Here is a 27,275-nt window from a genome sequence, read left to right as displayed (position 1 = left end):
CACGGGTGAGCCCTCATCGCGGGCCAGGACTGCAATGCTCGTGGCGCATGGTGGCAGCCCTGCTGCCAGAGCCTGAGCATGGTGAAGCTGTGCCACTGGGGAGCTGGAGGATGCCGCCACAGGCGGGCAGCGGGTGACGGCATGGGATGGCCTGACCACAGCGCCTGCGGTGGGAAATGCTCTTCCAGCAACAGTGCCCAAAACCCAGTCCGGGCTGGCAGGGATGGAACGCGGGCTACTGCTGCCAGCCTGTCCCGGACACAGTGCGGTGGCATGCCTGCACAGGCAGTACTGGCCGCCCGAGTCCTGGGGACACGCCAAGAGACACAAGACAACGAGCAAACCCCAAACCAGTGCAGGGATGCCTGCACACTGGGTGCTGCAGGTGCCTGCAGTGGGAACAGCCGCGAGGGTCCCTGCAGCCGCAGCCTGCCCCAGTGTGTTGCGGGTGGATCCGGAACAGCCCCCAGCCCCAGCTCGGCTGCTGGCCCGGGACAGCCACCAGGCACAGCGGGCTGCGCCGGCTATGCCCTGGGACATGACAGCCGGAACAAACGGATTTGGAGCTGCCTGACAGCAGCGACGCGGTGCCTCAGGAGGGAGGCACAATTCCCCGCACCACGCTGCCCGCGCAGCCCCACCAGCGGCTGCACGGCTCGGAGCATCCTGAGGCTGCTCGGCGCTACCGCCATCCCCACCGCAGACACGCTGGCCCTGCACCCAGCGGTGCCCCAGCTTGCAAAGCTGCCCGGTGCCCGGCGGGACGGGCGACACGCTGGCTGCAGCCCTGGGTCAGGCTCCCAGGCAAGCAGCACCATCGCCCCGCTCGCACCCCCGGGACCTGCAGCAAGGACAGGGGTGGATTCACCAGCCCAGCCGACGCCAGCCCCCCGCGCAGACCGTGCCGTGCCGGTTGATGGCACAGAGACGCGGGTGCGTTACCGCGAGGCAGTGCTGCCCTTGGCCGGCACGCATCGGGATTTCGCCGGGACGAGGCGGGGACCTGCCCACAGCCACTGGGCTCTGTGTCCCAGGGCAGCAGCACGGCGCAGGGAGGGGGGTCTTGGGGTCCCAGCACGTGTGGAGGAAGCAGAGCTGGGCAGCTTATCTGCCTAAAGAAAGGTTCAGTGCCCCAGCGAGGTGGGGGGGCGTGGGAGAGGCCGATCCGGCTTTGTGGCTGCTGGGGAGGCTGTACAGAGAGTTCCCAGAGCGGCACGCTGCGGGCTGGAGCCAGCAGTGCCCGGGGCGGCGGGTGCACGGAGCTGGCAGCTGGTGTGTGCCAGCAGGGCCGAGCCGGCTGCCGCAGCCCCGCTTGGGACAGCAGCCATGGGTCCCACGTGCCAGACCACGGCCAGAGGCAGCTACTGCGGCAGGACGGGGTGGTACAGCCGCCTTCACTGCTGTTCACGCAGTGATGGGCGAGCACCCACGTGAGAAACTGTCCCACCGTGGGGCTGGGAGGTGCAGGGTGCCCGGGCACAGCCCAGCTCGGCCGTGGCACGCCGGGGAGAACCGCGTGGCACGCTCACCCAGCGAGCATCTTGATGGTCCCGCCAGCGCGCTGTGTGAGCCGGTGACGGGCTGTTTGCAAATGCCCGTGCGTGCCGGGCGGCTGCGAGGGCGGCGAGGGAGCCCTTCCAGGGCTGACTGACAGCCACGACCGGCGCGGCATTCGGCGCTTCACATGCCACCACCCCGCGGTTTTAACGCTGTGTGACAGTTTAGCTCGGAGAGCCTGAAAGGGGTGAACTCTGGCCTGCGCGTCAGCGGGGCGAGCTAAGCTGCAGTGCATTAAAAACGGGAATATAATAGAGTTATCCATCATAATTAGCCTGGCCCAATTACACGCTCCCTCAGCCGCTCCCGGCGCGCGGTGCAGCTCCGCGGCAGCTGAGGCTGCTCATGGACGAGCTGCCGGCCCTGTTGCTCCTTGCACGGCACTCGGGCTCAGCCGGCTGTGCCAAGGATGGCAGGGTGGCAGACACCGGCCCTCTCGGCCGCATCAATCAGGAGGGAGCGACAGGACGGGGCAGTGCTGCCAGCCCCTGCCGCGGCTCTGCCCCAGACCCACTGCTCGCCCACCACCCCGGCACGGCAGGGCTGGAGTTGCTGGGCCATTGCCAGCTTGTAAGGCTTGGCCAAATCCTGTCCTACAGACCCCCTCGGTAGCGCCGTGCCGCATGACTCGGCTGCGACTGCTTTGGGGACCAGTGAGAGGCTGAGCCACTGCCAGCCCCGGGGCTGGTCCCCGCTGTTCCAGCGGTGCCGCTTGCCATCACGCTGCCTGTGCCAATCCCGGCTGATGCCGAGCCCTGCCACGTGCTGCCTGTCGGCTCCGCACCAGCACCACCAGTGCCCACGGGAAGCCAGGCGGCTCTGGGGCGAGCACATGAGAGGCAGATGCTGCCTGTGGGAAGGGCCTTTGGGAGGTATGGGGGGGTCCTGGGGGAGGAGGAGGGTGACATGAAGTGGGACGAGATGGCTGGAGAAGGTCCATGGACAAGGGATGCCGTGCCGGGTGGGAGGACAGGCCTTTCCCATGCTCTGCACAGCTCGCCCCATAGCACCGGCAGCACCGCATGCCCGGTGGGCGCCCGGCAGCAGCCAGCCTGGATGCCCAGGGTGTCCGCTCGTCACCTCGCCTGGATGCACAGGGTGTCCCTTGCCACCTCACCCCCTGTGCTCCTTTTCCAGCTGCCGCAGTGGGATCCCACCGCCCCGGCTCGCCCATCACCCTGGCAGGTGGAGCAGCTCCTGCCCGGCGCCGGCCCGACTCACCGCGGCACGCCGGGAAGGGTCCCAGTGCCAGGGCCAACATGGGCACAGGGCTGAGGGGCATGTGGGGAAGGGGGGGTCCCCTCTGGCAAATGGGTACTGGTCCTAAAGGCTGGTCCCAGGGGATTCACTCAGGAGCCGGGGGGTTTCTCACCCAGGGAAGGGGAGCTGGACCCCACAGATGTTGTGGGGAGGTGAGGGGCTTCTAGCCCATGGAGTGGGACTGGGCCACGGAGGTCAGCATTGGATGCAGAGGAGTCTCGGTGGTCTCATCGGGTTTGTGAGAGGTGTCTCGCCTTGAGGGGGGATCAGGAAGGTGGGGGGGGGAGCAGGGAATATCTGAGGGGGCAGCGAGGTGGAGCATGGCCGTGGGCTGCCCGTGCCATCCCCAGGGAGCAGTCCTTGCCGCCCTCCCTGGGACCCATCCTGAGCCCCCCGTGATGGGCACAGCAGCTTGTGACCACTTCCAGCGCAGGGGATGCTCCCCTCCATGGTCCCCCCGCCCCTGCTGTGTCCAACGGCCGCATCCCGGTGCAGCCTGCTGCAGGCCAGCAAGAAGGGACGCTGCTGCTAATTGCAGACGCACAATGCAATTAACGTGCTCCCAAGCTGCTGCCATCTGTCTGGGCCAGCCCGGGCTCTCCATGCTGCTACAGGGGCCGACACGCTCAGCTGCTCCCGGCACAGTCCCGCTGCTCCCACACAGACCCCACCAGCCCCCAGATGTTGCATGGCCCCCGTGAGGTCCCGCGCAGCTCCGGTGCTCCCGGTGCAGTGCCTAGTGGCAGGCATCGCTGCAGGATGAGCTTCCCGGCTCGGGGAGACCCAGCCTGGAGAGAGCAGCGGCACGTGGCTCACAGGGCTGGAAAGACTCCTTGTGCCATCCAAGCCAGCGCCAGCGAATCTCCTGAGTGGGCGTCCGTGCCGACGTCTCCCCCGTTTGCCCAGGCTGCCCCTAACGAACCCCCACCGTCCTGCCTGCCCGGCCAGCTTGCCCTTATCCCCCCAGCCCCTCGTCCTCGCAGCTGACCAGGGCTCCCTGACCATTGCCATCCCAGCCGTAACGGCTCCTGCACTGCCAGGCTCTGGGCAGAAGCCAAGGCGCCGGCAGGCACAGCCCTGGCCCAGCAGCAATAGCGGCACAAATCAGCACAGCGTACGAGCGCCGTGGGGGACAGCGGGCACTGCCCTGCCTGCAGCCGCACTGCCGGAGGGACGTATCCGACCCCGTGCGAAGGACGCAGCCTCAGAAGCCTCCACGCTACCAGCAGTGCCTGCTCACTGCTGCTCCCTGTCCCCAAAACAAGGGACCCGCTGGCACAGGGCTGCAGCCTCCTGGGGCAGGAGAGACCCCGGCCCCGCTGCACCCACCTCACCTCCCAGGAGCACCGCCAGGCCGGGGCAGCCGGGCAGCTCCGGGGACCACCCCGCGGCCATGCTCCATGCCCAGTGGCACGGCGCTGTGGGGATGCCCGGGCACGGCTGTGCACAAGCCTGGCATGCTGGTGCAGCTCCTCACGCCAGGAGCTGGTCAGACCTCCGGTGCCCTGGCACGCTCCATCACGACCCGCGGCAGCACGCACCCAGGACGGCGCAGCCCACGGCACGAAGGCAACCGGGAGCCCCCAGCGCGCACCCGCAGTGGCGAGGCTGAGGCACGGCCGCCCATGGGGAGCAGCGAGGGCGAACAGACCACGCGGAGCTGCCGGCTGGTTTCATAGGATCTCTTTTACTGACCTCGCTAGGGAGAGCCATGGGTCCATACTGCATGTTTTACAAACACTTCACGGTATATACAAGTCAGGTTTTAGTGTTTTTGCCCCCAAAAAGAGATGCTTTTGGATTATCGATCAGCCCCGGCTGCCCTGATGAGAAATGATTGGGAAATCAGGGGAGCGCAGGGCCCCGAGGGAGCGGGAGCCCCGGCTCAGGCTGGGCTACGGTACAGAGTCGCCCACATTAGCATGTCATGCAAAAGCAAAACTGGATAATGAGAATAATAGTAACGAATGCTGAGGAATAACATGACTCGATTTACACGTGGCAAATGAGAGCAGGCAGGAAGGAGGAGAGGTGCTGTGGAGATCCGCGGGTGAGCCGTAGCACCGTGCCGGGAGGCCGTCCCTGGGGAGGAGGGGGTGCACCTCGGGCACGCTGGCACGGGGCGAGGGGAGAGGGACAGGCGACCGCGTGGGTGCCTCTTGGGGGGCCGGGGTCAGCCAGGCCAAACGTGGGGGGCTATGGCCCCGACGGCCCGAGCCAGCACGGCCCCACCGCTGCGTCACTTATTGCTTCAGCCCCTGCCTGGGGCCCCCGGTGGAGTGTGGTGGGGGGGACGGGGGCTGTGTGCTGCCAGGGGCCAGGGGCAGCGGGTGGGCCGGGGCACCCCGCTGCCAGTCGGGGGGCTCCGGTGCTGCGGGGCAGCCCCCGCACCCGGGCAGCGCGGCCCCCGGTCTCTGCCCAGGGACTCTGGCAAGTGCAAAGGGAGAGGGAGCATGTCCCAGTGTCCTCAAGTGCGGTCCCACTTGCCCCAGGGCGGGGGTACGGGCTCCGTGGCAGCGGTGAGGGGAGTTGGGATGGACATCCAGCAACACTAAAACAAAGTGAACAGAAAAGATGGGATGAGACAGGGAGACTGGTCCATGAGATGAAGCCATCGAGCCCAGCCGGCAGTGCCGCGTGCCCGCCCCGCGTCAGCCTGCTTGCCCCTGCGCTGCCTCAGCAAGCAACACCTCCCGACCGGGGCCGGCCCTCCCGCAGCTGGAGCAGCGGAGCGCAGCACCGGTCCGGCACAACCACAGCTGGAAAGCCTTCACCATGGGCAACTGTACCCCAAACCATACTTGGAGGAAAACGATACCCCCTGGACATCTCGGTGTCACTTCCTGGAGAACGCAGCACCCAGCTAAAGCCCCAGCACCAGCCCAGCGAGCCGCAGGATGGCGGGAAACCCCAGCTCCAAAGAGAGACTGGAAAGGTTGGTGTTACCTGTGCCGGTGAGCACGGCCGAAGAGCTGCCGCGTCCCAAGCTCCCCTCGAGCCCATCCACGACTTGCTGATGTCGGAGACCCAGCTAAGGAACTCGCCCAGCGGCAAGGGGACTTCTTTGGTGGGACTGGAAAAAGATGTCTGCCAGAGAGAGAGCGCGTTATTGCGGGTGAAGGGAAGGAGAGGAAAACCAGGAAGAAAGGAATTACCACAAGGAAGAAAAGAGGAGTCCAGTTTTACAGAGATCCGCCTTTTTTCTAACAAGAGAGCACGCCGGGCTGCTGCAGCGTCCCATGACCCACCCTGTGCTCGGAGGGTCCTGTGGCCTCCGCGCCCCTCAAGAGGGTCTGGAGAACCCCCGTGGCGAGGGGGGGTGTGCGCGGCCGGGCAGCGGCTGGGGTCTGGGCGCAGGAACCGCGCGCAGAGCCGGGCTGGCTTTGGCAGCGCAGGCTCTGCCGAGCTCAGGCACGGGCTCTGGCGGACGCCTGTCAATTCATTAAGCCACATCAGTGTTAAGAAATCAACCTTGTGCAGAGCACTTCCCAGATACACGGAGAGACAGACAGACAGAGAGACAGGCAGCAGCAGGCGTGGCTGCCGGCTAGCGGCGACACGAGCCACGCGGGCATGGAGAGCCAAGCGCGGCAGGTGCGTCCCGGCGAGCGGGCAGGCGGGCTGGCGGAGGCGGCAGTGGACACGCAGCGAAGCCCCTCGGCAGGCGAAGCAGTGGAGCGGAGGCAGGTCCCTCCACACGGCGCAGAAGCAGCGGGCAGCGCCAGCGCGCACTTACGGTCGGGGCATCAGCTCCACGGCGTGGTGGTGGGGATGTGCCGGGAGGCCAAGCCAGGGAGCTGGGGCAGCTCAGGAGCTGGGGCATAGAGCCCCCTCCTTGCCACGCCGAGAGCGGGTGGAAGGGGTCCAGGCAACAGCTCCAGGGCTGGTGTGAAGTGGCTGTCTGGCGCCGAGCGGCGGGGAGCCTGCGATGTCCTCCTCCGTTCTGCCAGCATGCCGGCTGCGGCGCACCGCGGGGACAGGGTCATCTCCTCCTTCGGGATGCAGGGGATGAAGCCGGCAGGGTTAATTACAAAAGAGTCGCTAAGTGGTTAGACCAAAAAGACGGAACTGTTTTCCTGTTTTCCGGCTCTGCCTCGCCGTCTCCGAGTGGCTGGGTGGGATCGGCTCTGCAGAGGGCAGGAACGGCAGCAGGCTCCCGGGGCAGCAGATCTGGGAGGGTAGTGTGTTTTCTCTCTCATCTCTTAATATACAAATACTGTCAGAACAATCGTATATATTAATATATTAGTCTAGTCTTTTTGGTTAAACTTTAGGCACTGCTTTGGAAGAAGAATGGAGTTTAAAAATTAAAAAAAATACTAGTGATTAGCCAGCAGCGTTGCCACATGCGGAGCAGGCGAGGCGGCGGGTTCCTCGGGCAGGGGCCGGCAGGTTTCAGGCCACGCGGAGCGGGGGCCCACACAGCCCGGAGTGCTCCCCGCTCGCCTCCCACCCGCAGCTCCTTCTCGGGAGGGACAAGGTGAGGGCCAGGGCGGCTGCCTCCACAGTGCTCTGGGGACCCGTGGTGTATCTGCGCCCAAAGCTCGAGGAAGAGTAGGAGGAGGAAGAGAAGGTCATGGAGAAGCCGGAGCCAGTGGCGTCGAAGCTACCTCGCCTGGAGCTCGACCGGGACCCCGTCCGGGAGCCCGACCGCGAGCCGGAGGTGGAGCCGGCACTGCTGACGTTGTAGGGGCTGTAGTAGCCCTTGCTGGACTGGGAGGAGGCCTCCAGCAGCCGCAGGCCAGTCCCGTCCTCGATCATGCTTCGGTCCATCGCATCTTTGTAGGAGATCTTGAGTTTGGTTTTGGGGCAGGTGAGATACTTGGAGTAGGTGTTCACGTCCCGCAGCTTCTGGGCTGTGCGCGTGTCGATGGTGCCCTTCTGCAGCGCCTCGTCCAAGGAGACACGGCCCTCGACATCGGGCTCGATCAGGCCCCCCGTCAGGTACTGCACCTCCAGGAAGCGCTGCCCAGCCTCGTAGTACAGCCAGCCCTTCTTCAGGGCCTGGGCTGCTGACATCTTCGTCTTGGTCCGCGGGTCCTCGAAGCCGTAGAAGGCCTTCTGTGCCAGGTTGATGCGGTCCACCATGATTTTGTCGACTAGGCCCTTGTTCACCGCATCGGCAACGGAGCACTTATCCCCAGTGTTGGGGTCAATGATGCCGCCGGTGCAAGCCTGGGCTTCCAGCAGCCTCTGCCCTGTGATGTTGTCCACGAGGTTGCGGCGCATTGCCTCCGTGATGGACACCTTCTCCAGAGTGTCCGTGTCCAGGATGCCTGCCACTGGCCCGGTCTCCTCGCTTGGGTCGCTCCACATAGATATCTGCGTTCGTGTAGGGGCTGGGCTGACGGTGTAGGAGGAGGATGAACCCACAGAGGACGACCGTGACCGGAAGCCGCTCATGTTGCCAGAGAGCATGTCTGCAAACTCGGTGATGGAGAGGGTGCCTGAGCGGTACTGGTCCAGGGCTGACTGGTCAATCAGGCCCTTGCTGATGGCATCGTCGATATCGTACTGGCGCCCGGAGCGCCTGTCAATGATCATTGACTTCACCACGCCGTCAGAGGAAGAGGTGGTGATCTCTTCCCACTCACACTCCTGCTCCGACAGCTCCAGGTAGGTCTGGTGGTCAATGAGGCCCTTGCGATAGGCTTCGTACACGGACATCTCCTTGCCCGTCTCCGGGTCGACAATCACCACCCTGCGCTTGCGGACGGAGGACTTGGAGGAGGTCTTCCTCTCCCGCTTCTTCTCCTTCAGGGGCAGGAGGCAGAGGCCAGTCTCTGGGTCAGTGATGCACCGCTCCATGAGCTGCAGGTAGGTGAGGTTCTCCTCTGTGTTGGGGTCAAAGAAGCCCTTGGTGTCATCACTGGGATCCAGCAAGATCTCATTCATCTCCTCGTCAAAAAGGCCCCTCTTGTAGGCAATCTCCACAGGGAGGCGGTGGCTCTCCTCGGGATCGATTATGCCTCCTGTTGCAATCTGGGCCTCGAGCAAGCGGATCCCATGGTCCTTCAGGATCAGACCCTTCTTCATGGCCTGGAAGAGGGAGATGAGCTTTCCGGAGTAGGGATCCCGGTAGCCGGTGACAGCCCTCTCAGCAGAGAGCAGCTTGTCCTTGAACTCAGGGCCCACGATGCCCATCCGCACAGCTTCCTCCACTGTCAGCTTGAGGCCCTTGATGGGGTCAATCACGTACCCTGTGGCCGCCTGCGCCTCCAGGAGCTCAAATGCGGTGCCTGGCCTGATGATACCCTTCTTCATGGCTTGGTACACAGACAGCCGCTCCTTTGTGGAGTCCACAAAGACACCAGCAATGCAGCTGGTGCCCTCCAGGAACTTCTTCAGGTTCTTAGAGACCTCCTCGATGGAGGTGAGGCCCTCCTGGAGGCGCTGGGCAGTGGCTTCGTCCATCACCTGCGAACGGACCAGCTCCTCCACAGTGATCTGCTTCCGTAGCCCCCGGAAGGTGAGCTTCCTCGTGTCGCAAAGTGGAAGCAGGAGGAGCCCGCTGTTCTCGTCCTTCCGGCACCGCTTCAGGAGCTGCGTGTAGCTGAGCTTCTCCTCCGTGGACGGGTCCATGTAGCTTCGCACCTCACTGGGCTCCGACAGCATGTCATACGTGTCCTTGTTGATGAAGCCCCGCTGGTAGGCCACCTCCAGGGGCAGATGGAAGCCCAGGTGCGGGTCGATGATGCCACCAGTGGCTATCTGGGCATCCAGGAGCTTGAGGGCCTCTTCGCTGGGAATGAGGTCTTTCTTCATGGCCTGGAAGATGGAAATCTTCTGTTCGCTGTACGGGTCTCTATAACCAGTCACAGCCCTCTCTGCGGACAGGAGCCGGTCATGGATTTCAGGCCCCACCACGCCTTTCCTGACCGCTTCGTCGACAGTCAGCATCTCATTCTTTGTGGGGTCGATCATGAAACCGGTGGCAGCCTGGGCCTCCAGAAGGGAGCGGGCCACTTCGGAGTTGATCAGCCCCTTCTTCAGCGCCTGGTAGATACTGAGCTTCTGCTTGGAAGAGGGGATGTAGATGCCAGCCACACAGCCCGACCCATAGAGGTACTTCCAGACAGTCTCCACATCCAGGAGCTCCCGGAAGGTTTTGGAGCCCTGTTTCAGCAAGTTGTAGATGTCTAGAGAGATGATCTTGGCCTCGTAGAGGTCCTCAGCCGTGATGCGGCGCCGTACATAGTCATAGGATGTGAGATTCTGCTGCCGGATGATCTCAGTCTTCTCGATGATCTCAATGATGATGATGATCATGCGCTCCTTGGACACACGGCCCGACTGGAACTCCTCCATGAGCTGCTTCCGCTGCTCCTCAGGCAGCAGGTCCGAGTGCATGATCTCCCACAGCGACATGGAGGAGCCTGCCCTGCTGCCCACAGGGATGTCCACCCGCGTCTCCTCAAACACCTTCCGTGTCTCTGCCTCTGTGTACACCTGGGTCTTCTCCACCACTGTAGGCTTCTCAGGTTCCCGCAGAGGCAGCAGATACAGGCCCGTTTCAGGATCCTCAATGCACTTCTCCTTCAGCTGCCTGTAGGTGAGGTTCTCATGGGTGTTGGGGTCGAAGAAGCCCTTGGTGTCATCGGTGGGGTCGGAAAGGGTTTGGTTCATTTCCTCATCAAAGTAGCCCCGCTTGTAGGCCACCTCCACGGGGAGGCGGTGGCTGTTGATGGGGTCGATGATGCCACCAGTGGCAATCTGGGCCTCCAGCAGGCGGATGCCGTGCTCCTTGACGATGAGTCCTTTTTTCATGGCCTGGAAGAGCGAGATGGTGTTGCCTGAGTAGGGGTCCTTGTACCCAGTGACAGCCTTCTCAGCAGACAGCAGCTTCTCGTGCAGTTCAGGTCCAATGACACCAGCCTTCACAGCCTCATTGACATACAGTTTCCGGTTCTTCACAGGGTCGATCAAGAACCCGGTCGCTGCCTGGGCCTCCAGGAGGACCACGGCGGTGCTGGGCCTCAGCAGGTTCCTCTTCATGGCCTCATAGATGTTCAGCTTCTCCTTGGTTGCCTCCACGTAGACGCCGGCAATGCAGTCGCTGCCATGCAGGAATCTCCTCACTGCATCTGTTTCAGAGAGGTCCTTCACCGATTTCTTGCCTTCCTTCAGCTGCTCATACTGGGCTTTGCTGATGATGCGGGACTCCACCAGCTCACTGGCAGGTACAGGTGCCCGGAGACCACTGAACGTCAGCTTCTCCTTCTTTTTGGTCTCTGCCTCCTCGATGATGGTGATCACAATCTTGATGATCTTCTCGATGGTCACCTTGCCAGTCTTGTACTGTCGGAGGAGCTCCCGCCTGTGTTCCTCTGTGAAGTACTCGGAGTGGATCAGCTCCCAGATGGTCATTGTCTGGCCCTTCATGCTGCCCACTGGCACCTCGACGGTTGCCTTGTCAAAGCACTCCTTTGCCTGGCTGTCTGTGTAGACCTCCTCCTGCTGCGACTGGATGGCTTTGTCTGACAGGGGCAGCAGGCAGAAGCCAGTCTGCTTGTCACGGTGGCAGTTCTTCTGCAACTGGGCGTAGCTGAGGTGTTCTTGGGTGTTGGGACAATAGAAAGCCTTGGCGTCATCTCGGAGCTCGGACAGAGCCTCATTTATCTCTGGGTCCAAGTACCCCCTCTTGTAAGCAACCTCGAGCGGGAGCCGGTGGCTGTTCACAGGATCGATGATGCCTCCAGTGGCGAGCTGGACGTCCAGCAGACGGACCCCAGTATCACTGGGGATGAGGCCCTTCTTGAGTGCTTGGAAGAGGGAAACCGTCTGGCCCGTATAGGGATCCTTGTAGCCAGTCACCGCCTTCTCTGCGGACAGCAGCTTCTCATGAAACTCTGGCCCCACCACCTCAGCCTTCACTGCCTCATCAACGGAGAACAGCTTGTTCTTCACGGGGTCGATGATGTAGCCGGTGGCAGCCTGTGCTTCCAGCAGGGACAGGGCAATCTCTGGCTTCAGCAGGTTTCTCTTCAGGGCATCATAGAAGGTGAGCTTCTGGCCAGTTGACTCCACTAGGACGCCAGCAATGGCATCCGTGCCCTTCAGGTACCGCCGCACAGAGTCCATCTCTGCCACGTCCTTCACAGACTTCTTGCCCTGGTGCAGCTGATTGTAGAGGTCCTTGTTGATGATTTTGCTTTCCAGCAGCTCAGCGGCAGGCACAGGGGCTCGGAGGCCCTCGAAGCACATCTGGCTCTTTTTCTCACTTTCCTCCACAACCGTGATGATGATCTTAATGATCTTCTCCACCGTGATCTTGCCAGTCCTGTACTGCTGGATCAGGTCCCGCCTTTGGTCCTCAGTGAAGTATTCAGAGTTGATGATTTCCCAGATGGTCACCGTCTTCCCTTGGAACTTGCCAAATGGTGCTGTCACCGTGGCCTTCTTAAAGACATCCTTAGCTTCTTTGTCGGTGTAGACCAGTTCTCTTGCTTTGGCTGCCTGGTCAGTGAGTGGCAGGAGGCACAGCCCCGTGTCTGGGTCAGTCACGCACCGCTCCATGAGCTGCAGGTAGGTGAGGTTCTCCTGTGTGTTGGGGTCAAAGAAGCCCTTGGTGTCATCAGTGGGGTCGGAAAGGACCTGGTTCATCTCCTCGTCAAAGTAGCCCCGCTTGTAGGCAGCTTCTACAGGCAGGCGGTGGCTGTTGACGGGGTCGATGATGCCACCGGTGGCGATCTGGGCCTCGAGCAGGCGGATGCCGTGCTCCCTGACGATGAGCTCCTTCGTCATGGCCTGGAAGAGGGAGATCTTGTCACCCGTGTAAGGATCCTTGTAGCCGGTTACTGCCCGTTCAGCAGACAGCATTTTATTGTGCAGTTCTGGTCCAATCACTCCCTCTCTCACTGCCTCGTTCACCGAGAGCCTCGCGTTTCGCACAGGGTCAATTATGAAGCCGGAGGCAGCCTGTGCTTCCAGGAGCACCAGCGCAGTGCCTGGGCTGAGCAGCTTCTTCTTCATGGCTTCATAGATGCTCATCTTTTGATTGGTGGGTTTGATTAACAAACCGGCGATGCTGCTCTTGCCCTGCAGGTACTTCTTGATGTCTTCCCTCTGCGAGAGCTCACCAACACTCACAACACCCTTTGCCAACTTGTCTAAGCTCTCCTTGCTCAAAATGCCGGCATCAGCCAGCTTCTCTGCAGATACCTTCTGACGGATGCCGTCAAATGCGAACTCTGGCTCCCCGTTCTGTGCTAAGCCATCCACCACGTCTCTGCCATTGGGCACAGCTTTGACATCCAGCAGCTGCGTTGTCGTAACCATGGCCTCCTCAGGCAGGTCATCTGTCTGGATCATGATCTCTCGTGTCTGGGCCAGGGCGGCCTTGTACTCTTCCTGCATTTGCTCAAGTCTCTCCCTGAGCTTCTTGTTCTCCTCTTCCAGGAGTTTCTCTTGCTGCTGCCGCTGTCTCTCCAGCTGCTGCAGCTCCTCCTGCTTGTGGCGGACATTTTCCTCTGCTTCTTTCTGATGCTTCTTGGCTTCGTCCAGCATGGCTTTCAACTGCTGCTTCTCCTGCTCCATCTCCTTCTGCTGCCGCTCCTGCTCCGCCTTCAGGTTCTGGGCTTTGTTCACCTCATCTTTAAAGAGCTTCTCCAGCTTTGTTTTCTCCTCCTCGATGAACTTCTCCTTCTGCAGCAGGGCGTCCTTCTCCGTCAGGAAGGTCTGCTGGAGGAGCTGCGTCTCCTGGCGGAGCTGCACCTGCTGGGCCACCTGCATCTGGGGTGGGAGAGAGGACAGCATGGTCAGATGGCACCATCTGCCTAGGAAGGCAGCACTGATGGGGCAGCGGGGGCGGGTTGGGGCAGGAGGACAGGGAGGAGGGGTGGCACTGGGCTGGTAAGGGTGCAGATTCACCCAACCACTCTGCTATGTAGGTTAAGAGTTAAGGGAGCAGAGCTGGGGTTAGAGAGCCACAGCAAACAACACGTGGGTGGAACGAGCAGGGAAAACACACAAGCTCTTCTGCGGGAGTTAGGGAATCCCTGCCTGGTACCGAGGCTGGGATCTGGGGACAGCTCTTGCCTACGGAGAGGAATAGGGCAGGATGCGCCACAGGGCCAAAAAGCTGGCACAGGTGGTGGGAACCACCCCTCCGTAGCAGGAGCTGCTGGCAGCAGGAGGCAGCAGGGGGTGGGAGGTCCTGCTCTGACACCTCCCTGTGGGGTTTGCCTCGCTGCACCTGATCCTGGCTCTGTGCACGCCCTTGACTTGCACACGGGGGTCCTGCCCCACAAGCAGCCGCTCGCCATGACCCCTGGCAGGGGGGACGGACGCTGGGGCAGGAGGCTCAGTGACGCCTCCGCCTCCTGGACGGTGCCAGCAGCCAGCTCCATGCCCATCAGGTGCAGGGCGCAGCTCCAGGGCTGGAGGCTGCACGCCTGCGCTGCAGCAACGGTCCTCGGGGACCGGCCAGCACAGCTCCCAGAGCCTGGCCAGCCGCCCACGCACCTGCTGTCTCAGGACACGGTGCGGGGCGGCTGGGGAGAGGGAAGGCCTCCCTGCGTACCACCACCGCTAAGGGGGACCCACAACCCAGTACCTCCTCTGCCTTCTGCTGCAGCAACGCTGCCTCCTGCTTCAGCTTCTCCTTCTCCTGCTCCAGGTCGGCGATGGCCCTCCGCAGCTTCTCCGCGTCCTGGTCACTCTGGTGCCGCTGGATCTCCAGAGTGTGCACCAGCGTCATCTTCTCCTGCGTGGCCAGCTCGGTCTCGTGCAGCCTTTCGCTGATCTCCTCCGCCTGCTTCTTGAACCGCTTGGCTTCTTCCTCGGCCTTGGCCTGGGCCATGCTCATCTCCGCCACGTGCAGCTTGAGGCGCTCGGCCTCAGCTGTGATCTCCAGCTGCCGCCGGCGCTCAGCCTCCAGGGTTTTCTGGAAACCCTCGGTCTCCTCAGCCAGGCGCTGCTGCATCTGCTCCTTGTCCTCCTGCAGCCGCTTGGCGTGCTCCTGCGCCAGGTCTTTCTGCTTCTGCAGCATCTCCGCCTCGGCCTTCAGCCGTGTGGCCTCCTGCACTGCCTGCATCTTCTCCTTGAGCATCTTCTCCGCCAGCGCCCGCTGCTGCGCCAGGTCGTCCTCAGCCAGCTTCCGCATGCGGGCGGCCTCCTGGGCCTCTACGCTGAGGCGGGCGACCTCCTCCGCCACCTGCTTCATCTTCTCGGCCTCCTCCGCCAGGAACTTCTGCGTGTTGTCCTTGTCCTTGAGGATCAGTGCCTTGTTCTCCTCCTCGATCCGGTTCTTGAGCTTCGCCAGCTCCTCCATCTGCACCCGGACCTTGAAGAGCTCCTCCTCTACTTGGGCCTTCTGCCGGACGGCGTCGGTCACCTCCTCCTTCAGCCGCTGCAGCTCCTCATCCAGAATGCCCTTCTGGTGGTCCGTCTCATCCAGCTGCAGCTTCACCTTGGTCAGCTCCTGCTCCACCTGCGCCTTCTGCCGCAGCGTCTGCTCGGCAAACTTCTTGTGCTTCTCCATCTCGGCGTCCGCCAGCTGCTTCTGCCGCAGGGCCGCCTGCTCCGCCTGCGCCCGCTTCGCCGCCTCCAGCTCGGCCTCCTTCCGCAGCTTCTCCGCGTCTGCCTGTGCCTGCGCCTTGGCCTGAGCCTCCTCCTCCGCCCGCTGCTTCAGCCGCTCGGCCTCCTCCACCCTCTGCCGGGAGAGGCTGGCATCCTGCTCAGCCTTGCTGCGGGCGAACTCGGCCTCCTCCGCCGCCCGCCTGGCCCGCTCGGCCTCCTCCCGCAGCCGGTCCAGGAGGCTCTGCTCCTGCTGCCGCGTCTGCAGCAGCTCCTGCTCCTTCTGCTGCACGGCGGCCAGGTGGGCTTTCTCCTCCGCCTCGATCCGCTTCTGCGCCGCCTCCCGCGCCAGCTGGATCTGCCGCTCCGACTCCTTCTCCGCCAGCTCCTTCTGCCGCCTGGCCTCCTCCACCATGGCCTTCAGCCGCTCCACCTCCTCCAGGGCCAGCCGCCGCTGTCGCCCGGCCTCCTCCTCGGCCGCCAGGATGGCCTGCACCTTCTCCTCAGCCTCCCGCCGGCGGCCCTCCTCCTCCAGCGCCAGCGCCCGCTGCCTCTCGGCCTCCCGCTCAGCCTGCTCCCGGCTGCGCTGCACCTCCTCCGCCTCCCCGCGGATGCGGCTCAGCTCCCGCTCCAGGTCGGTCTTGCCCGCCGAGGCCTTCTCGAAGCTGGCCTTCAGGGCGCGGATCTCTTCCTCCACCTGGCGCCGCTGCCGCAGCGTGTCCTCCACCAGGCCCTTCTGCCGCTCCAGCTCGCTCTCCGAGGAGCGCTTCAGCAGGGCGATCTTCTCCTCGATGTCCTGCTTGTGCTGGGCCGCCTGCTCCTCCAGCAGCTTGCGCTGGTAGGCCTCGTCCTCTGCCAGCCGCCGCAGCCGCTCGTTCTCGGCCTCCTTCTCCTTCAGGGCGATCTCCGCCTCCGCCTTCAGCCGCGAGGCCTCGTTGATGGCCGCCAGCTTCTCCTTCAGGATGCGCTCGGCCTCGGCCCGCTGCCGGCCGGCCTCGTCCTCTGCCAGCTGCCGCTGCCTCTTGGCCTCCTCGGAGAGGGCCCGCAGCCGGGCGGCCTCCTCGGCCAGCTCCCGCAGCTTGCTGGCCTCGGCCTCCAGCCGCTGCTTGGACTTCTCGCTGGTGGAGCGCGACTCCTCCTCCGTCTTGGCCTTGCTCTCCAGCAGGATCTCCATCTCGGCCCGCAGCTTGGCCAGCTCGTCCTCCACCTCCTTCCTCTTCTGGATGGCCTCGCTCACCTCCTTCTTCAGCCGGAAGAGCTCCTCCTCCAGGAGCAGGCGCTGCTGCTCCCCGTTCTCCATCTCTGCCTTCAGCCGGATCAGCTCCTGCTCTGCCGCCAGCTTCTGCTGGGCCGTGCCCTCCGCCAGCTCCCGCTGCTTCTCCAGCTCCTCCTCCGCCAGCTCCTTCTGCCGCAGGGCCGACTCCTCCGCCTTGGCGCGCTTGCGAGCCTCCCGCTCCGCGTCCTCCTTCTGCTTCTCTGCCTCCTCCTGCGCCAGCGCCTTCTTGTGGGCCACCTCCTCTGCCTGCAGCCGCAGCCGCAGCGCCTCGTTGGCCTTCTGCCGCCAGCGCTCCAGCTCCTTCTCGGCCTCCTCCCGTGACCGCTCGGCCTCCAGCTGCTGCTTCTTCAGCCGCTCGGCCTCCTCCTGCAGGTGGGCCACCGTGATGTGCTCCTGCTGCAGCGACAGCTCCAGCTGCGCCGTCTTCTCAGCAAAGGACAGCCGCTTGCTCTGCAGCTCGGCCTCGGCGCTCCGCTGGGCCACCTCCTGGGCCACCTGGATCTGCCGCTCCTTCTCGGCCTCCGCCTGCCGCATCCGCCGCTCGGCCTCCTCTGCCTGCAGCCGCAGCTTCTCCAGGTCCGCCACCGCCTTCTGCTTCTCCCGCGCCGCATCCCGCTCGGCCTGCACCTTGCGCTTCAGCTCCTCCTCTGCCTCCCGCTTCTTCTGGCTCTCTTCCTTCACCTGCCGGCGCAGGCGCTCAGCCTCCTCCTGCGCCTGCCTCTTCTGCCGCTCGGCATCCTCGGCACGTGCCCGCAGCTCCTGCAGCTCCGTCTCGGCGCCCACCCGCTGTTTCTCGGTGCTCTCCAGCTGGAGGCGGATGAGGCGGATCTCCTCCTCCACCTTCTTGCGGTTGTATTCGGCCTCCTCGATTAACTTGACCTTGGACTTGATCTGGTGGTCGGAGTTCTGCCGCAGCTGCATCAGCTCCTGCTGGATGTTCTGCTTCTGCTGCTCGGCGTCCACGGCCACCACCTCCCGCCGGGTGACCTCCTCCTGCATGCGGAGCTGCAGCTCCCGCGCCTCTGCCTCCGCCTGCGCCTTGGCTTTGGCGTGGGCCTCGGCCAGCTGCCGCTGCTTCTCCAGCTGGGCCTCCACCTCCGCCAGCCGCTTCCTCTCCTCCTCCTTCAGCTTCTCGGCGGCTTTCTGGAGGGGAAAGAGGGTGCAGAGAAAACAGAGGGGGGAGAGAGAGAGAAATCACAAGGGATGCGACCGAGCCACGGTGTCAATGCCAGCCACAACCACGCACCACCGAGAGACGGGACAGTCCGGGGCGGAGGGGTGGAGGATGCGCATGGAATGGCTTCAGGTCCCTGGGCCTCCCCGCGAGCTGGAGGCGGTGATGCCAGCTTCCAGAAGACGTATGGCAGACAGGGGACACACGACTACCGTGTCCCACTTAGCACAGCGTGGGCGGACGGGCGACAGGACCGAGACAGCAGTGCAAGAAGCAAGGATGGCCCACGTACCACAGAGAAAGGATGGAGCGCGAGCAAAGCCCGAGGCGATGGAGACGGATGCGAGCAGCTTGCACACCACCACCGTGCCCACTGCCCTCCAGCCAGAGCCCTGCCTCGGCCCCCCACAGAGGGGAGCCTCCTCCCATGCTCACAGGGGCTCCCCATGTGAGAGGGGCTGACGCAGAGAGCCATCACCACGGGGAAACAAGAGACCCAGCCAGAGCACCAGGGTGAGCAGGACAGAGGGGAGTGGGTGGCAAGGGAGGTACCAGCGGAGCTTTCCCTCCCAGGAAAGCCTTGACGATGTGGAGAGCAATCCAAGCTCCAGCCCCTGCTGCCCCAGCTGGTCCGAATCCCTCCCCCCGGCCCGCTCCAGGCAACCCAGCCAACCAGCCGTCTGCCAAAGGGCCGACACGGCTCCTGCGTGGCTGCGCCGCAGAGCACTCGTGCTGCATGCACCGTGAGCAAGGCAGGCGCGCGCTCCGTGCGGGACCTGGGCAGAGGCAGCGCACATGCGGGTAAGCCGGACCCCTGTGCCGTGGGGCTGGGTCCCCTCGCGCTGCCCCAAGAGGTGCAGTGAGGGCCTGGGAGCAGAGGCAGAGGCAGAGGAGGGTGAGGAGTGCGGGGGTGAGTGGCTCTCCAGCGGGCAGGGGTGCAGCGAGCAGGAGGGGCGTGCAGGCTGCTGACAGCCATGGGGTGAGGCAGAGGGGTGCCGTGGGGAGGGGGACATGCGCAGAGTGAGTACCTGGTGCAGGGATGCCAGAGTCATCCTGGTTTTTTACCCTCCATTAGATCCCCACCAACACAAACATCCCCCAAGACAAAGCACTGGCAAAGCGGCTCGACTTCCAAGGGCAGAAACCAAGAGTTAGAAAGGTTACCAAGACAGAACACCCGAGGGCTCCGGTCCCGCGGCGCCCGAGCACAGCGTTCATGCGGAAGGCAGATGCTGACTGCACTACGTGTATCTGGGAAGTGCCTCCTACCACCAGTCACGCCAGAGCCCGGCGGCGCCTGGAGCTGGCTCTGTGTGCCGCCCCGGCTGGCCCTCTCGGCTCGGAGACCTGCTGCACCCAGAGCCAGCAGCTTCGGTCCCAGGAGCCCGGATCAGAGCAGGGTTAGAGGCCATGGGCCAGTGTTAGTGATGGGGGGCCGGCAGTCATCATGAACCATGTTCCCCGTTGTTATGCAGGAGAGAGAACGCAGCCGGAGTCATGCCACCCCACGTGCCCGCACGCCGCTCCCCTACCTCCTCCTCCTCCAGCCGCCGCAGCGTCTCCGTGATGAACTTGATGTACTGGCTCGTGAGCGTGGTCAGCTCGCTGTACCGCGTCCGCAAGTCTACGTACTGTGGCAGACGGCAGGGGTCAGCAGGGAGGGAGCGTGTCAGTGGCAACCCCCCCACCCAGCTGCCCGGCACCCCAGCAGTGGTGGGGCCAGACGGAGGTGAGCCTGCATGCCAGCCCCCCCATGCCCACCCCTTCAGCAAAGGGCTGCAGCCCTCCGCTCCTGGGGAAGGAGCTGCTTGGGATCAGCCGCACAGCGGGACCCGTGGGGCACCCCAGGCCTGCACACAGAGGGGGCCCCCCCTCACCTCCTGGATGATGCTGTCAGACGCAGACTGCACTTTGGGCTTCTTGGCCGGAGAGGCCATCGGCTCCACCTGTGCCTTGAAGCTCACCAGCTGCAGCTCATAATCCTGCCGGGGAGAGGGGTCCTCAACATGCTGGCCAGCATCCCCAGCAAGCCCCCAGGTCCTTCGGGGCCTCCTGGCACTGGGCTACCCCTCCCCAGTCCCACGCCTGCCCCGGCACCACCGGGGAGGCCATCCCGGAGCAGGCAGGGACAGCCAGCGGGCGCACCTTGATGGCGTCGATGTACTGCTTGGCGTAGCGCTGGCACTCCTCCACCTTCTCCTTGTTGCGGTCGCACTCCTCCAGGAGTTTCTGGGGAAACGTGTGGGGTTGAGCTCAGGCACTCTGTGGCTGCCCCACCGCGGCCAGGGATGGCCGAGAGCACCGGCCAGGCCAGCACCACTTGCCCTGCCATGGGTGCTACCTTCTCCTGCAGCAGCTGCTCCCGCACAGTCTTGCTGTCGGTGATGGGCACTGCCTGGATTTTCTCCTGCCGCTGCTTTGCGTCCTGGATCCACTGGAGGAGCCCATCGCAGCTCTCGCGGTAGTACCGCAGCTGGCGGCCCAGCTGGTCCAGCTCGCGCTGGCGCAGGTCCGTCTGGGTGAGGACAGCCTGCCAGCGCTCCAGCAGCTGCTGGACTCTCTCCCGGTAGCGGTCCAGGTCCACGTCACGTTCGCTGTGGCCCCTGACCATCCTCTCGTTGACATCCTTGGCCTTGCTCAGGTCAGTCTCCAGCGTGCTGAAGAAGGGCTGATGCCCCTCCGCCTGCGTGCGCAGCCGCTGCGGCAGACAGAGCAGGGCTCAGCCCTGGCCCCGGCTCCCCCCCAGCTCCCCTCCGGCACAGTGCTGCCTTAGCTGTTACCTTCAGCTCGGCCTTGCTGGCCTCCAGCTCCTTGAGGTCAGCCGGCACAGTCTGCACGTCCTTCAGCTGGTCCTCGTACTTCTTGACCAGCTCCTCTGCCCCCTGAGTGCTGCGGATCACCAGGTTGATGGTCTTCAGCCTGCGGAGAGAGGAGATGGGCTCAGCCAGTGCCGGGCAGCAGCGTCAGTCGGCACACAGCCAGGAGCTTATGGGAAGGGAAGGACACGCCAGCACAGCCAGCTTCCTCCAGACCTCATCAGCCCACCCCTGGCCCAACCAGGCTCATCCCAGCTGATGCAGCAGTTTTCCCCAGCCCAGGATGACCAAGGAGCCGCGCAGGGGCTGGGCACTCACTTCTCCAGGTAGATGCTGGAGAGGCTGTACACCTGGTCCATCTTCTGCAGGGTGATCTCCAGCTCTGAGCGCAAGACGGGGGCCGAGCTGGCCTGCTCTGGCTGGGCCAGCACCTTCTCTGTCTTCTCGCTGACCTTGTCCAGATTCTTCTTGATGCCCTCCAACTCCAGGTGGATTTGCTGCAGGGAGAGGAGGGTCTCTCACTCCTTGCCTGGCGCTTGCCAGCTGCAGTTTGGGGCCGAGCCCTGCCCTTGGCTGATTCCCCATATAACACCGTGCCAAACTCCATGTCCTGCCAGCCAGGACCTGGCCCGCAGAGCCCCCGGCCACCCCCAACCCCAGAGGAGAAGGGGCAGAGCAGAGAAGGGGTCTGCAGCCCACCAGTGTGGGCAGACAGACACCAGCCCCGCTCTGGGTGCTGAGGTTCCAGTCCATGTGCATTGCACACCTGCACACACGTGTGTGCACACGTACCTGCTGCTCGCTGATGCGCTGGGCACACTCTTTGACCGGGTCCTTGTCGAGGGGCAGGCGGATCTTGTGGATGGTGCGGGTCTCGCAGCTCTCCAGCTGCAGGCGGATATCCTTCAGCTGGGAGATGTAGTTCTTGCACAGGGACTCGTCCTGCTCTCCTGTGGGGACAGCAGGGACAGGTTAGCAGCTTCCCACTCTGTTCGCCCTGTCCGCATTGCCAGGGACGGAGGGGATGCCCCAGGGAGCACACAGGGTGACAGGGAGGAGGGGGCTCACCTTTCTCCTGGCTGCGCAGCAGCAGCTCGTACTTCTGGGTGCAGGCGTTGTACTCGCGCTCCACATGCAGCCGGTCATCGGGCTGGAAGCTCTGCGAGTCCTGGCTGTCCCGCAGGAACTCCTGGTAGTGGGTCTCCAGGCTGCGCAGGACCTGCCGGCACTCCTCCACCTGCATCGTGCGGAACTGGGCGGGGGAAAGGGCGCTGTCAGCTCCCACCGCTGGAGTGGGACCCCAGGGGGAACCCCCCGGGCTGGGTGCTGCCCTGTGCTGGCACTGGGGGACGACTCACCGTCAGGTGGGACCAGGACTGGATCTGCTGGATGTCGCGGATCAGGTACTGCCAGGACAGGAGGCTCCTCATGTCCAGGTGCAGCTGGTGCCAGAGCACGAGGAGGTGCTGGTGGGTGGCCTCCAGCCTGCGGAGAGGTGGCGTGAGCGGGGGGACCCCACAGCAGAGCGGGGAGCCAAGGACGGTGCCGTGGAGCCAACGGCATGGCCCAGGAGTTGGGGGGGGGTGGTGGCCGGCGCTCACCTGTGCACGGCGTCCAGTGCCTCCTTGTTGGGGGGTGGCACGAGGAAGCAGACGGAAGGGACGATGGCCTCGTTGCCGGCGGCGCTCAGCACCTTCCACTTGTAGGGCTGGGCGTTGCTGAGCAGGGCGCACTCGTCGTTCTTGTGCACTGTGATCTGCAGGGCCAGGGTGGCGTGAGCCCGGGGTTGGGGGGGTCCCCGCACATCCCCCCCCCCCGGCCTTCCCCCCCAGCTCCCTGCTCCCCCTCGCACCTCCATTTGCTTGTAGTCGCAGACGGCCTGGATGGGCGGGCGGCCCTGGAGGGGGGTGCTGGGGCTGCGGGGCTTCAGCTGGACGATGGCCTTGGCGCGGCGGGCCAGCCCCGCCAGCTGCCCCCCGTACTCCGCCAGCTGGTCCTTCTGCTCCTGTGGGCACAGTGGGGTCAGGGGGTGCTGCCCCCCGTTGTGCCCCGCTGGGTAGGGGGAGCCCCATGGTGGGGGTCCGGGGGTCCGGGGAGCAGGCGGCAGTGTAGGGGTGGGAGGCTCCGTGGGAGGCTCACCCACTCCCACAGGGGCCCTGGGTTGCGGATGGGGGGGTCACTGCAGAGAGGCTCTGCAATGGGGAGGGGGATTATGGGGGGATCACTGGAGGGGACTGGGAGGGGGTCACTCCTGCAGCGGGGTCTGCTTATTGGGGGGAGGTCACTGCAGTGGGGGGGGGTCACCCCAGGGTGCTGCAGCGGAGTGCACGTATTGGGGGGCATCCCTGAAGCTCTGCAGTGGGGTGCGCATGTGGGGACGTCACCCAGGCACCCTGCAGCTGGGCACACACGGGGGGGGCCACCCCTGGGGCTGCAGCGGGCGGGGGTCACTCACCATGCAGTCCTGCAGCAGGTCCTCCAGGCGCGTGACCGTGATGCTGCGATCACACGAGTATTTCTTCTTCATGTTCTCCTGCGTCTTCCTCAGGAACTCCTCAGCCTCCTTCACGTCGGCAAAGAACTAGGGGGGCGGGGGGGAGTCAGCCAGGGTGGGTGCCCGGCCAGCCGTGGGTGCGCTGGTGGGGGCACCCCCTCCCACCCCACCCTACCTGGAAGTAAGCGCTGTTCTCCTTCAGGTGGGCTTCGATGCAGCAGCACAGCTGGAGCATCCAGCTCCACTGGGTCTGCAAGGCTGCCTGGAAGGCCTGAAAAGGGGATGCGTCACCCTGCCCTGCCCGTACCGGCACCGGCACCAGCACCGGCACCAGCACCGGCACCGGCCAGCCCCAACCCTGCTGCTTCTGCCCACTGCCAGCCCCCACTCAGCCCAGGCAGCTACCTGCACTGCCCCAGCCCACCCGTGCACTGCCCACTGCCCCACGCCAGCGAGCCGCCGTGCCCACCACCCCACGACTCCCACCAGTGAGCCGCAGTGCCCCAGCCCCCCCCCACAGCCCCCCTCACCTCCAGGGTCTGCCTGCCCGGGTGCTCCTCCCGCAGCAGCCGGTCCCCCGTGCTCTGCAGCTCTTTGATTCGGCGTTCCCGCAGCTCCAGCTCCCGCATCAGCCCCTGGCACAGCCCCGAGGGGGGGGATGAGCGCCCGGCCCCCCAGCAGGGCACGCGTGTATGTACACATCTGTGCACATCTGCGTGTGCCCGGGATTGAGGCACCTTTCTGCCCCCACCCCGGGCACTCTGAGGCTGCCGGGGGCTACTGGGGACAAGCTGGAGGGGGATGCTTGGGGTGGGGGGTATTGGGTCCAGCACTCACCACAGAAGCCTGCTGGGGTGGGGAGCTGGGGGGCATGGAGAGTGGGGGGGGGCAGGGGTAGGGGCACTGGGGGACAGGGTTTGAGGGGGGTGAGGGAGGGGCCTGGGGGTGCTCAGGGAGGGGGACACAGGAGATGGGGGTGCCCAGGGAGGGGGACACAGGGGTTGAGGGTGCTCGGGGGGATACGGGAGCTGAGGGTGCTCAGGGATGGGATATGGGGGCTGAGAGTGCTCAGGGAGGGGGACACGGGGACTGAGGGTGCTCAGGGTGGGGGACACGGGGGCTGGGGGTGTTCAGGGAGGGGGACACAGGGCCTGTGGGGCTGAGGGATGGGGCTGGGGATGCTCAGAGACTGTGGGGCGGGACGGTGGTGCAGAGGTTTGCGACACCCCAAGTCCAGTCTGGGGGATGTGCGACCGTCAATCGGTGTGCAAGCGCAGCAGAAGACGCGGCAGAAGCAGGGTTAAGGGGCTGGGGGTGCTCAGCTGCAGAGCACAGATGTGGTTTCAGTCAGTCAATCGATAGCGATAGCGTGAGGGGAAGAGTGCCTCCAGCCACAGATCAGACAGCGAGGAGATAACGAGCAGAGCTGGCACGAGGAGGAGATAAGAGCAGGGCTGGAGCCTCGGCAAGCAGCACGGCACAGCGGCGCAGCGGTGTGGCCAAAGAGCATCCTCTGCCACAGGGTGCGGGGGGCACCTCCAAAAATCTGTCACCGCCAGGCCAGAGGGACAGGGACCGTGTGAGGACAGCCACATGCAGGGACAGGGAGGGATGGGGACAGTGCAGGACAGCCACATGCAGGGATAGGGACAGGGACAGGGCAGGACAGCCGTGTGCAGGGACAGGGAGCGGACAGGGCGGCACGTCCCGGGCTCTCTCCGTACCGAGTAGTTCTCCTTCTTGGCCGTCATGTTGGGGTTGCGGTCGCTCCAGTCGAAGTTCACCTCCTCCTCTTCCTTCTCGTTCAGCCACATCAGCTCCTTGGTGGCGGCGCTGACGAAGCCGTGGAGGCTCTCCAGGTGCCGCAGCCGGGACTTGGAGGAGTTCTGGGAACGGGCGCAGGGGTGGGCTGCCTCCGCACCCTCCTCCCCGCACCTCTCCCCCATGTCCTGCACCTCCTCCCCGCACATCTCCATCTCCCCCATGTCCTGCATCCTCCTCCCCGCACCTCTCCCCCCCACATCCTCCTCCCCGCACATCCCCCCCATGTCACACAACCTCCCCGCTGCATGTCACCCCCATGTCATGTCCTGCACCCCCCCCACCCCAGCCCAGAGCCTCACCAGCAGCTTGGCGTACTGCAGGTCCAGCTTGCCCAGGCACTCCCGGTAGGCGTTGCGGGGACCGGGGGAGAGCTGTGCCTGGGGGAGATGTGTCGTGAGTGCGGGGACCTCCCGTCCCACCCCGTGGGGACAGCAGCACCCCAGCCTCTCCAGAGCACCCCGGCCTCCAAAAGGTGGGGTCCGGGGAGAGACCCTAATGCCGGGGAGCACCGGGGCAGGGCCGCAGGGCAGGGCGAGAGCCGTGCACGGAGGGAGCAGCGCCAGCCCCGGCAGCCCCTCTGCACTGGCAGCAGCGCCAGCTCCCATTGCCACATCCCCCGGCTGAAGGTGGGACAGTGGGCAGTGGGGGGGGGGCAGCCCTGGGGCGCGAGAGGGGTAGGGGGGCAGCGGGGTGCCCTCTGCCCATCCAGGGGATCCCAGGGCACAGAGGGGCTCCGGAGCAGGCAGCCAGCGGGCAGAGCTGGGGCCGGGGTGGCCAGGATGGGCTGCTCTTCTCGGAGCCCCCCACCAGCCTGTGTGCAGCCACGGCACGTCGGGGACCCCCAGGAGCAGGGGTGGGGGCAGCCCCGGGGAGACCCGGCAGCGGGCGGCTCACCTCGTCGGCCCGCGCCCGCTCGATCTTGGTGCGGAACTCCTCGATGGAGTGGTGGAGGCCGCGGTGGCTGCCCAGGTGGGACTCCACGGTGGGCAGGTCCACCCCCCACTCGGCCGCCCCCAGTCGCCGCTGGTTCTCCTCCACCCAGGCCAGCAGGTCCTGCAGGTACCGCAGCGTGGCCTCGTCCAGCTCCTGCCGCGGCCGCTGCCCCAGCGGCACGGTGACCGCCGCCGCCGGCGCGCCCGACTTGAGCCGCAGGTTGTACTCGGTACGGATGGCCACCAGGCGCTCGTGCAGGCGGTACACCCTGCGGGCAGGCAGCGCGTCGGCACGGAGGGCATGGCGACATGCATAGGGGATGTGGGGGGCACAGGGGACGTGGGGGGCACAGGGGATGTGGGGGCCACAGGTCGTGGGCTGTTCCTGCAGCCAGGCGAGCGCCAGGGTGCCCTGCGTGGGGCACGCCGTGTGGGCCGTGCCGCGGCGGCACCGGCCGCCAGCGCAGCCGTACCTGCGGTACATCTGCTCCCCCTGCGGGTGCCGGCCATCCTTGAGGGTCTGCACGTCGTTGAAGAGCAGCCGGATCATGGCGTCCGCCTTGTCCAGGTCCCGCTCGATCTCGGCTGCCTTCTGCGGCGGCTTCCCCGCGTTCAGCAGTCGGACATCCTGGGGATGGGACGTGGCCAAGGGCACGGTCAGGGGCACGGTCAGGGCCCCGCGTGCCGCCCGGCCCCCACTCCGCAGCCGGAGCCGCCGCTCACCGACTGGAGCAGGGTGTCAGCCTGGTTGAGCTGCTCCTCGCAGAGCCCCGACTCCATCTGCAGCTTGCTGACGATGCGCTGCAACCGCTCCAGCCTGTGCGGGGAGACGGCGGAGCTGGGGTCAGCGTGCGGGCACTCACCTCGTCCACGCACGGTACAGATCCTGCCCCGTGGGGCACTGATCCCATCCATGCATGGCATGGATCCCATACCCGCATAGCACAGATCCTGTCTGTGCAAGGCACAGATCCCGCCCCACGTGGCATAGATCCCATCCATGCACAGCACAGATCCCGTCCATGCACAGCACGAATACTATCCACGCACAGCACGGATCCTGTCCATGCACAGCATGGATGCTATCCATGCACAGCAAAAACACTATCCATGCACAGCACAGATCCCGTCCATGCACAGCACGGATACTATCCATCCACAGCACAGATCCCGTCCATGCACAGCCCAAATCCTGTCCGTGCACAGCACGGATCCCGTCCATGCACAGCACGAATACTGTCCATGCACAGCACAAATACTATCTATGCACAGCACAGATCCTGTCCATGCACAGCACGGATCCCGTCCATGCGCAGCACGCATACTATCCATGCACAGTCCGGATCCCGCCCCACACAGCACAGATCCGTCCCTGCACACCCAGCAGGGACTCCGTGCCAGCCCAGCTCTGACCCTGCCCCTGCAG

The 27,275-nt window shown here is 64.8% G+C and overlaps 1 protein-coding gene across 22 annotated transcripts in view; it reads right to left on the bottom strand.

The window, feature by feature from the left end:
• Positions 1–4,485: 4,485 nt before the first annotated feature.
• The window catches only part of PLEC (plectin), a 63,122-nt gene continuing 40,332 nt past the window's right edge, over positions 4,486–27,275 (bottom strand). For 21 of the 22 annotated variants that reach the window (XM_075024143.1, XM_075024144.1, XM_075024148.1 and 18 more), the window contains 23 exons: positions 26,573–26,666; positions 26,323–26,477; positions 25,812–26,118; positions 25,217–25,294; positions 24,818–24,979; positions 23,624–23,728; positions 23,269–23,364; positions 23,055–23,180; positions 22,452–22,604; positions 22,201–22,355; positions 21,958–22,084; positions 21,668–21,851; positions 21,392–21,549; positions 20,918–21,096; positions 20,564–20,702; positions 20,125–20,481; positions 19,929–20,012; positions 19,661–19,765; positions 19,316–19,414; positions 14,372–17,752; positions 6,554–13,548; positions 5,764–5,904; positions 4,486–5,368 (listed from right to left, as the gene is read on the bottom strand). In XM_075024143.1, the coding sequence (XP_074880244.1) occupies positions 7,213–13,548; positions 14,372–17,752; positions 19,316–19,414; positions 19,661–19,765; positions 19,929–20,012; positions 20,125–20,481; positions 20,564–20,702; positions 20,918–21,096; positions 21,392–21,549; positions 21,668–21,851; positions 21,958–22,084; positions 22,201–22,355; positions 22,452–22,604; positions 23,055–23,180; positions 23,269–23,364; positions 23,624–23,728; positions 24,818–24,979; positions 25,217–25,294; positions 25,812–26,118; positions 26,323–26,477; positions 26,573–26,666 (12,580 nt within the window). In that variant the 3' untranslated portion in view covers positions 4,486–5,368; positions 5,764–5,904; positions 6,554–7,212. The remainder of the gene's footprint in view (positions 5,369–5,763; positions 5,905–6,553; positions 13,549–14,371; positions 17,753–19,315; positions 19,415–19,660; positions 19,766–19,928; positions 20,013–20,124; positions 20,482–20,563; positions 20,703–20,917; positions 21,097–21,391; positions 21,550–21,667; positions 21,852–21,957; positions 22,085–22,200; positions 22,356–22,451; positions 22,605–23,054; positions 23,181–23,268; positions 23,365–23,623; positions 23,729–24,817; positions 24,980–25,216; positions 25,295–25,811; positions 26,119–26,322; positions 26,478–26,572; positions 26,667–27,275) is intronic. The other variant, XM_075024161.1, reaches the window with a different exon arrangement.

Source organism: Buteo buteo, chromosome 3, assembly GCF_964188355.1.
Source record: "Buteo buteo chromosome 3, bButBut1.hap1.1, whole genome shotgun sequence".
Taxonomy (NCBI): domain Eukaryota; kingdom Metazoa; phylum Chordata; class Aves; order Accipitriformes; family Accipitridae; genus Buteo; species Buteo buteo.
The sequence above is the reverse complement of the archived record's forward strand: the minus strand, read 5'-3'. Positions and strand labels throughout refer to the sequence as shown.